This window comes from Cariama cristata, unplaced genomic scaffold (genome assembly GCF_000690535.1).
Source record: "Cariama cristata isolate BGI_N322 unplaced genomic scaffold, ASM69053v1 scaffold8788, whole genome shotgun sequence".
In the NCBI taxonomy this organism is placed as follows: domain Eukaryota; kingdom Metazoa; phylum Chordata; class Aves; order Cariamiformes; family Cariamidae; genus Cariama; species Cariama cristata.
In genome coordinates, this window is record NW_009630605.1 from 24,240 (window position 1) to 34,755 (window position 10,516).

General features: G+C 48.0%; 1 protein-coding gene across 1 annotated transcript; it reads right to left on the minus strand.

The window, feature by feature from the left end:
* Positions 1–7,052: 7,052 nt before the first annotated feature.
* Positions 7,053–8,161, minus strand: LOC104165854 (lactosylceramide 4-alpha-galactosyltransferase-like). The gene is given in 2 exon segments (XM_009705611.1): positions 7,053–8,110; positions 8,113–8,161. Coding segments are annotated over 2 exon segments (1,080 nt in total). The 5' UTR covers positions 8,135–8,161.
* Positions 8,162–10,516: the final 2,355 nt, after the last annotated feature.

Below are 10,516 nucleotides of genomic sequence, written 5' to 3' on the forward strand. Positions count from 1 at the left end.
GCACCAGAACAGTGCCTGCGAGCACTAGCCCCTGAGCCAACTGGGGAGCCCCAAACTGGACACAGCACTCCAGATGTGTCTCACCAGTGCTGAGCAGCAGGGAAGGATTGCTTCCCTTGACCTTGCAGGCAATGCTCTATATAACACAGCCCAGCAGGCTGTTGGTTGTCTTTGCCACGAGGGCACACTGCTGGCTCCTGGTCAACTTCTTGTCCATAGGTGGCCAAGCATGATTTCCCCTCCATAAATCCATCCCGGCTACTCCTAATCACCTTCTTATTCTTAATATTTTGGCAGATGACTTCCAGGAGGATTTGCTCCATCGCCTTCCCAGGGTTCAAGGTGACACTGACTGGCCCATAGTTCCCTGGATCCTCTTCCTTGAACATCTTGAAGATAACCAAGATAGAAGTGATTTTTGCTTCCTTTCACTTCCCCCCATCTCTATGACCTTTCAAACGTAACAAAGAGCAGTCTCACAATGACATCCGCCAGCTCCCGCAGCACTCGTGGATACATCACATCAGGTCCCATCATCTGTCTGTTCATTCAGTCCTGACATGTATTCCATGGACATGTGATGCACAAGAGACTGTGGCATGCATCCCCCACAAGGAGGGATTACAGTGTAGAGAAACATCCCCAAGTTCCTCTTATCTGCAGCCAGATGCAGAAATTTTGTTTTGCTTCAAACTGATGTCTAGACTCTCTTCCAATTTCTCATCTCCTACTGACCTTTCGCCTCTCTAGCAGGCTTCCTGTTCCTTCCGCAGTTGAAAAAAAAAGAATAAAAACATTGGTAGCTTTAATATCTTTTTGATATTGTTTTTCAAACAATGTTTTGTATAGCCTTATGGCGTTTTCATATTTAACTTGCCAGACTTTATGCACATACCTAATTTTCCCCCTGGACACAGATTCCACTTTGTGAAGAGCACTTTCTTACTTCTCGTACTTCCGTCAACATACTGCAGAGTCATGGCAGCTGCTATTTGGCTCCATCATTACACACAAATTTAAAGGTCAAGATCTCAGTTTGAGCTGTAATGGCAGGGTGCAGCTGAGGTGACTTCCTGCCGTAGTTTCTTTTCTGGACTATGCCTATTCATCCGAGTTCCAGGTATGGTTGCAAAGAAGATACAAGAGAGACCACGAGCCAACTGCACACAGGGAACGGTCACAAATACTGAAGAGGGATGAACCTGAAGTACATATGAAAGACCGGAGCATTGGTGTTCACGAACAGCATACCCAAATGGAGCACGTGGAGAGCTTTGTTTCTCCTCTTCTCTCCTGCTGAGGACAAACCAGCCTCAGGCAGACCTCAGCTCCCAACATAGAGAAGAATAAGGCAGGTAATTGCACTTTCCCCCAAGAAGGGCTCTTAGCCTACTTTGCACCACAGCCTTCCCGGACTATACATGTTGTGGGAGGAGAGAGAAGAAATGGAGGAGAAGAACAGGGGAAAAAAGAGCCCTACGGAGCATTACTCCTTACTGTGCATTCTAGATCCCCCCAACCCAAGAGCTCCTGGCATAGAAGAGCTCTCAGCCAGCACGGAGAAAATAATCCTCATTCAGTCTCTTCCCAGGAGACTGGGTCCAGGATTACCCTGCTGATCCTTCCTTTCTTCTCTTCTGTTGCATTGTCCAATTCTGCATCTCCAACCCCCACCTCCGGCTTCTCCCCTTAATGTACTGCACACCTGTGTACCAGCTAACCTTCATGAGCTCAAGGACAAAGAAGACAGGGCAGGAAACAGCTAGTGCCTTCACACCACTACTCGTCATCCTTGACTGCATATCAGCAATGAAGAAAGCACAGGCAACTATTTTACATCTCAAGGGAAAACTATTTCCCCGGCGCTTGACTCCAGGAGTCACAGTAAGACTCCTCTGCACACCAGGCCCCACCAGCCCTTTCACAGCCTCTCAAAATGCTCCCCTGGACTCGAGAGTCTTTAGATCAGGCTCTGAAAAGCAGGCGGGAAAACAAATGGCTGCAGCACAAGCTTTCCACTTTCAGGTCTACAAGAGCACAGATACTGCCACTACTAGGGGAGGCTGTAGCACATCATCCAGCGAAAAAGCAACACAATTTCTCATGGAGTTTCCTATTCCATAACATCCAGATCTTCAGAGTGAGACTAAAATGCCTTGCTTCAGACAGATTGCAGGTCATGAATGATGGGGCGATACCTGGTTGGACTAGGAATCAGTACCACACACTGTGCCTTCCTCTGTTCCCTCTGCTCAAGTCCCAAAGATGGCACGTAGTCATGGTTCGCAGAGCCTTCTTTCCACAGGGGCTTACGCTCAACTTCTCTCATGTTTATTCCACACTCCTAATTTTAGTGAGTCACTTCAGGACACAACTTTAAAATGCTAACAGATTGCTCAGACCTACCACCAATGCCTTGCAGAACAAAATGGAACATCCTGGCAGAGAGAAGTAATAGTAAAAATTGTATTTATTTTCCTTTCACAAGACAAAGGGAAAAAGGCAAAAGGCTGCTTTGGTTTTATTTTCTCCTTATCAAACCTCGGAACGTTGACTCTACAAGGGAAAAAAACAAAGAAAAACAACAACAAAAAAACCTTATCCAAAAAGGCACTTTCCTAGAAGCAGCAGTGGTACGTTAAGCCAGATAATCACTGCAGTAGGTCCCAAACACTCCCATAATCAGTTCATGGTATTGCCACAGTAGAGTCCTCTGTTAGGCCTTTATGATCACCAACCACCATTTTACTGTCTCTCGTAGGGGTTCCTAGCTCACCAAGATTTCTGTGGTTTAGTCCAAAGGGCCCAAAACAGGAGGAACCAGTAGAAGGAGAAACCAGGCCTCACTGACTACACACTAGGCCAGGGCTGACAATTTTGTGGTTGCTTCTAAAGCAAGCAGTAAAAAACCCCACAGAGTAGCAACAGTGAGAGCAGGGAATGAAAACAGCATCCATTTATACCACTTGGTGTGTTGAAGAATGCTTATACAGTCAGGAAGATCTGCTGTTTCCCCACAAAGTCTTTGTTCTTAAAAGATGTTCAGTGTTGGGAGAGGTGCAGATATTCAAAATCCTGCATGCCTCCAGGATATACCCTAAAGCTGGGCAGAACAAAGGGGCAGCACTGCATACATACACGCATGTGGTGCCAGCCACTGGAGGGGTGTTCCCAGCACCTTCTTCTGCACAAACCTCACACCCGGCCCAAATCACAGGTAGGTAGTTCTCAATCAAAGCAGCACTGGCCTCCGATCAAGACCTGGCAGCTCAGCATTTAAAAAAAAAAAAAAAAAAAGTGCACACCATCCTTAAGCTCTCATGGCCATGTTCCCTGAGGGACAGGGAACTTGTTTTGTAAAAGCGATGGACGATTTGTCTTTCTCATTTTTATCATCCAAGAAGAGACAAATAAACCTGGGACAAACAGAGAAAATTTGCATGCACAATCTTTTATGTTTTTGACCATTGCCTTGGCGGAACTAAGCAAACCTCACATTGCTTATGGTTAACCTAGGAAACAGAAGAGGCCTCGGACAACTGCAGATCTAGAAATCATTTCAGTCACATGCAGAGGACTTGTAGTAAGCACCATGCGAGAGAGCTGTCTCTCTGGGACCAGGTGACATTGAAGATCTGACCGACTCGTGGTCATCAAAGGGGCCGTTAGACCACTCCACTGCTGTTCCTAGGCGTAAGAAGAGGAGGCACGCTGGAGGCAGAAAAGTTTTTTACAGTGACATCATAATCTCTTAGTAGTGTAGGAGAAGGGATGGCCGATGCTCTGTTCATCTGCATTAATCCTAGTGTAGCGCCAAGCTCATGTGCCTCAGCGATCCGCTTTAGAGTGTAGTGTGCACCAGATGTAACAATGCCGATGGTCTCAACCTTATTCTTGTTTCTCACTGCTCTTCCTCCATTATTTTCCAACAAGAACCGTAAGAGGATCAATATGTCCTTTTGGCCATCAAGGCAAGGGACAAGTTTTGTCCCACAGTTTGTCCAACAACAATCTTGCCTCTGTGGTGGGAATCCTCAAAGGTACAACAGCAACTTGCAAGAGATACGTTAACTTCCTCCGCTGCATTTCACGAAGATGCTCAGCGAGAAGAGTAAAGCTTTCCACAGCCCTCCTCAAGACCTCCCAGGAGAGATTTGTACTCCAGGTTACTTGAAGAGGTCCACCATAAATGACTCAAAAATGGACTTGAATTTAGACAGTACAGGTTCCCTACCAAGCTCTCTGTAACCTTGGAAATACTTGAAAATATCATGCCTTTCCTTTAGGATCCGTCCAAGCACTGAAAGATCTGGTGCATCTTAGATGCAGTTATGGACATTTCGTCACAGAGACAAACTCAGTGTAAAAGACAGTTCAGGTCTTCATGTGTCAGGAGCAATTTAAGCTGTTATTTGGATGAGTTCTCCTGCTCATCGCAGGGTGTTAATTTGCCACTACTATAAAATAAATCATTGCTGCACAAAAGCTCCTTCTAAATGGCTGGACATTCTTCAAGAAGGAAATCTTCAAGGCACAGGAGCAGGCCATCCCCATGTGCCGAAAGATGAGCTCGCAGGGAAGAAAACCGGCCTGGCTGAACAGAGATCTTCGGCTGGAACTCAGGGACAAAAAGGAGAGTTTATATAAGACCTTTGGAAGAAGGGATAGGCAACTCAGAAGGACTACAAAGACGTTGTGAGGTTATGCAGGGAGAAAATTAGAAGGGCCAAAGCCCAACTAGAATTTAATCCAGCTACTGCCATACAAGACAATAAAAATTGTTTCTATAAACACATTAGCAACAAAAGGAGCACTAAGCAGACTCTCCATCCTTTATTGGACGCGGGAGGAAACAGTGACAAAGGATGAGGAAAAGGCTGAGGTACTTAATGCCGCCTTTGCCTCAGTCTTTAATAGTAAGACCAGTTGTTCTTGGGGTACCCAGCCTCCTGAGCTGGAAGACAGGGAGCAGAACAAAGCCCCCATAATCCAAGGGGAAATGGTTAGTGCCCTACTACACCACTTGGATACATGCTTGGGATCCACCCAAGGGTACTGAGGGAGCTGGCAGAAGTGCTCACCAAGCCACTTCCCATCATTTATGAGCAGTCTTGGCTAACCAGGGAGGTCTCAGTTGACTGGAAGTTAGCAAATGTGATGCTCATATACAAGAAGGACAGAAAGGAGGATCTGGAGAACTACAGGCCAGTCAGCCTGACCTTGGTCGCAGATCATCTTAAGTGCCATCATGCAACATGTATAGGACAAACAAGTGATCAGCATGGGTTTATGAAAGGCAGGTTGTGCCTGACTAGCCTGATCTCCTTCTATGACAAGGTGACCTGCTTAGTGAATGACGGAAAGGCAGTGGATGTCATCTACCAGACTTCAGTAAAGCCTTTGACACCAATTCTCACAGCTTTCTCCTGGAGAAACTGGCTGCTCGTGATTTGAACAGGCATACTCTTTGCTGGGTGAAAAACCGGCTGGATGTCCAGGCCCAAAGACTTGTAGTAAATGGAGTTAAATCCAGTTGGTGGTCAGTCACAAATGGTGTTCCCCAGGGCTCAGTACTGGGGCCAGTTCTCTTCAACATCTTCATCAGTGATCTGGATGAGGGGATCCCGTGCACCCTCAGTAAGGTTGCAGATGACATCAAGGTAAGCAGGAGTGTTGGTCTGCTGGAGGGTAGGAAGGCTCTACAGAGGGATCTGGACAGGCTGGATCGATGGGCTGAGGCCAACTGCATGAGGTTCTACAAGGCCAAGTGCCGTGTCCTGCACTTGTGTCACAAAACTGCCATGCAACGCTACAGGCTTGGGGAAGAGTGGCTGGAAAGCTGACCAGCAGAAAAGGACCTTGGGGTCTTGATCAACAGCTGGCTGACCATGAGCCAGCAGCATGCTCAGGTGGACAAGAAGGCCAATGGTATCCTGGCTTGTATCAGGAATAGTGTGGCCAGCAGGACCAGGGCAGTGATTGTCCTCTTGTACTCGGCACTGGTGAGACCGCACCTTGAATGCTGTGTTCAGTTTTGGGCCCTGCACTACAAGACGACCTGAAAGGAGGTTGTAGCCAGGTGGGGGTCAGTCTCTTCTCCCAAGTAACAAGTGATAGGGCAAGAGGAAATGGCTTCAAGTTGTGCCAGGGGATGTTAGATTGAATGTTATGAAAAACTTCTTCCCTGAAAGGGTTGTCAAGCACTGGAACAGGCTGCCCAAGGAAGTGCTTGAGTCACCATCCCCGAAGGTTATTTGAAAGACGTGTAGACGTGGTGCTTAGGGACATGGTTTAGTGGTGGACTTGGCAGTGTTAGGTTAATGGTTGGACCTGATGATCTTTAAGGTCTTTTCCTCAACGATTCTATGAGCTGACCTCAGATCCTCATGTTCCAATTTGCACCCAATTTCCATGTCTTTAGATGTATGACATCAAACAGAGACTGCAGCATCCTGTTCCCTGCTCAAACCAGACACAAGAAAGTCCCCACCAAAGGCTTCAGAAGAGAAGGGGATGAAAAGAAAAAGAAGTTGCTTTAGCCCTTTCTTTCTTCTCTGTTTTCCTCTACATTTTTCTTGGGACACCTCCTCTAGCACATCCTTAACTTCCTCCTCAGTTCCTGCTCTTTGCTCTCCCATCCTTTCGTTGCTTTGAGGACTGCACTTCAGAAGTCCTGAGAATCAGGTGATGAGATGTACATTTCTACAAAGGCCTATTCCAGGTTTACAGCTACAGAAAGGGGCCTTACTCCTCTGAAAGGCTGATGGAGGCTGCCACAAGCAGCCCAGCACTTGCTCCCCTCCTGAGATTTCTCTACCTGACCAAGCAGAGCAGAAGAAAGGTCCTGCAGAGAAACAAAAGGTTGCTGGTAGGCAGTTAAAGTCAAGACAGAGCACTGCACAGACATCAGCTGAAGCTACAGGCTCCACCTACACCCACAAATGGCTTTTATCCTCAGCTCTAACCACCTCACTTCAAAAGAAGGTTCATTTGTGATGGAACAGCTGGAGAGTTGTGGACTCCCAGGCAACATCTCTTAGCTGACCCGCAAGTCACTGCTCTTCAGAGTCCTTCTTCATGATATTGTATGTGGCAGGGCAGAAGTGAGAATGCAGCTGAGCCAGCAAAGCCTGGGATGTGATCTCTAGCCTTCTCCCTTGGCTCTTCTTGTTCCATACATGCACTGCATAGGTGTTATTAAATAGGTGGTGAAGATCTGAGGAGCTGATTGCTTCAAATAACTTCTTCCAGTCCTGCCACCGAATGGGATAAAAAGCCTCGCGGGGCAGAGCACTCACTCCTTTGCAGCTCGTACTGCTCTGAAGACTCCTGATGGAGCACCACTTCTTGAAGACGCGCGTTAGGAGCTGTGGGCCCTGGTGCCCCCAGATCCAGCTGCTGTAATTCTCCACAAAGTCCTGCATGCAAAGCTTCATGAACTTGTGTTTGGGCTTAAAGGACAGAAAGGCCCCATTCAATACATACTTGGACTGGGTACCAAGCACATTAGTGAGGTTCTTCAAGTTCTTAAGCACAATGAAGTCTGTGTCCAGGTAGATGCCACCAAATTTCCACATGATGGCAATTCTACAGGCATCAGACAGGATGGGTAAGAAATAAGGCTCCCAGCGGTGCTGAGCCTGTGAGTACCACTTTGCCAGAGGTGTTCCAGAGAAAAGCTCTGGCAAGTCCAGGGGCCGGACTTCCACGTTGGGGAAGCAGCTCAGCAACGAGAAGCCCCAGTGGTTGGGTAACGAGGCGTTAATGTTTGCCAAGGCTTTCATGAGCACCACGACCCTTGTCCCTGGGTGCGTCCGAGCTGCTGACTCCACAGAGCACATGAACAAGTAACTTGGGTTAGTTCGGTTCGAGGTCTCCACAAAAAACACATCCCCTGGGGAAGGAGGGGGCCCACCACCAATGGTGCAGGGAGGAGAAGGCACAGAGCGAGCACAGAGGATTTTAACAGGCAAGCTGTAGACCTGGCCTCTGCCCTTAGGGTCCTCCGTGATTTTCCAGTACAACACGATGGAGGCAAAGGACATGAACTTAAAGGCGAGGATAAACAGAGCCCTGAACTTGTGGCTCAGCACCACCCTGGTCAGTTTAGCAGGCAGTTGGACATCCTGAGCATTCTCGCTCCCGTCAGAGCCTGCTCTCCCAAGACAACCGTCGTGATCTGAAGGGGAGGAAAGAAGAAAAAGACATTGACAGGGAAGGCAACAGACCACAAACCTCAGGACAGTACTACGGCAGAGCCACATGCTGAACTCTCCTTCATGCTGGCATGCTTGAATAACACCTTTAGGTCATCTTTAAAAAAACATCCTGGCTTCTCCATGCTGCCACAGGGCCCCATTAGAAACCACAGCCCACGTTTAGGTTGTAAGGTTATGCTACAAAGCTCATCTGCACACACACAAAAAGCTCAGGGGGACAATGGCAGGCCAGGGAGCCCAAATATACCCTGCGGGGTACTCCCAGGTCCATCCCAAGAGCCTTCAGCCCATCAAAGGCCCATCTGCCCAAGCCCAGAGGAGCACAACGCCAGGCGGGATCCCGGATCAAGGACTCTGGAGGAACCAGCACCTTGTCTGGGCCCCTCCCAGGACAGTCCCAGTGTCCAGGCATGAAACCCATCACCAGTGTCACCAGAAGCAGCTCTCCAGATCACCCTTTGGACAAAGGGGGTCACTGCCTAGGGGTGGGACATATTACAAGGTGCAGGGGAAGAACAGTTTGGAATTGCACAGGACTTATTATGAGATATGTAGCAAAGGAACCAAAGGTGGGGCAAGGGAGGGGTTTAGGTGATTTTGGGAGGAACAAGAGTGGGAAAATAGAAGTGTAAGAGGATAACAAGGGCTAGACGCAAGTAAATAGCTTGCTGGTCAGTACGCTTGTCTGGCTGTGCCCTGTGCCTGATCAGCACAGTCTCCCTTGTCGTCTTATTAAATTCCTTTCTGACTCTTTCCTGGCTGAGGGCTTTCAATTCTGTGTGCACATCAGAGCGCGAACGCAGCAACTGGGGTCAGCCCGCAGGTCAGAGGACCCACGTGTCTGTGGTGCCAGCAACTGGAGCGAGCGTGGGTATGCCAGTGTGCAATGGCTGGCAAAGATCAAGTGGACCAGCTTGTGAATATGCGAAATGGCCTGGGAGCCAGGAGGGCGAGTGGGTCCCTAAGGGCCAACTCTGGGTGCGAGAGCACAGAGGGGGGACGGCTATGAGATGTGGGAAGTCCTGGCCAGCTGTGTGTGTTTGATAGCTTATACCAGCAACTGGAGTAGGGCAGTGGCCTTGGGGAGTTGTATGTCCAAGTGCCAGCAACTGGGGAGACTGGGATGCAGGGGCAGCTACTGGGCGGAGTGTCTAAGCCCAGCTGCTGGAGGGATTCACCTTGAACATATGTCTATGTATATTCTCACTTGTGGACTTTCATCCTGTCCAGCCAGAGAAGGGACTAGGATGAGGCTGTTGGTGCTGCCTATGTTCATGTGGGTGCTCTGTCTGCCTGTGATCTGTGTGGCCAGCCATGTGTATGTACATATGCACGTAACGTATACGTGCGCTGTGTGTGCGTGTGCCTGCAGAATACATCTTCAGCCTCACTACGGTCTGGACACGGAGCAGCAGCAGTCTCACCTCTCTCGGGTCATTGGATCTGGTATGATATATCGTCCTCTAGCAAAGATTACTCCTTCAAAACCAAAATATGGTCAAACCTCTCCATTTATCACAAATCAAGACTGGTCCTTACTTCCCTGAATGCATACTGTGCTTGCCACTTGTAAGGAAATACAGCACTTATTCCATTTTATCTTCATCACTCCATTATTTTCAAATCAGACATGTACAAGAAGAACCCTAGATACCAGAATTTTAGATTCTCTTTTGTCCTCTGGTTTGCTGTCATACTAATAATCCTGACACCTGACAGGGAGTGGGACAGCTGCTTCGGAGGTGTTTCATTTCCCCAGAGGAGAACCACCTGCCAGCCCCCCCCAAAACTGAGAACTCTAAAACCCCAGTGCTATCATCTGTTCCTGTCAAGAGGCCTCAGCTCCCAGAATCACAGAATGGTACTTCTTTCCCTTCCATTTATGCCTCAATAACCACTCTGTGTCCTGTATTGGCTACAAAGCTCCACAACATGGTAGTGTTTATTATGTTCCTTTGCATGGCACCTCTGTTCTTGACCATGCATATTATATTTAAGCCTCGAGACTTAAAGTACTTAACGCTTTCCTTCACCAAAAAAAAAAAAAAAGAAATAATCATATTTTTCCCTTCTTTCAGTATTTAAAACCACACTTTGCGAAACAGAATTGAACATTACAACTGTTCAGCCTTCAGTACAGCAGTCGTCTTTAAAAGACACATTCTCCTCTTTTCCCACCTATTCTACCCACGGAGCCAGACTGTCTCTAGCAGCACGCTCCGGGGTAGGGGCACACCTATATACTCTCCTGTCTGGCAGTTGAGCTGGGATACACACTGCTATCTCTGCTTTTACAA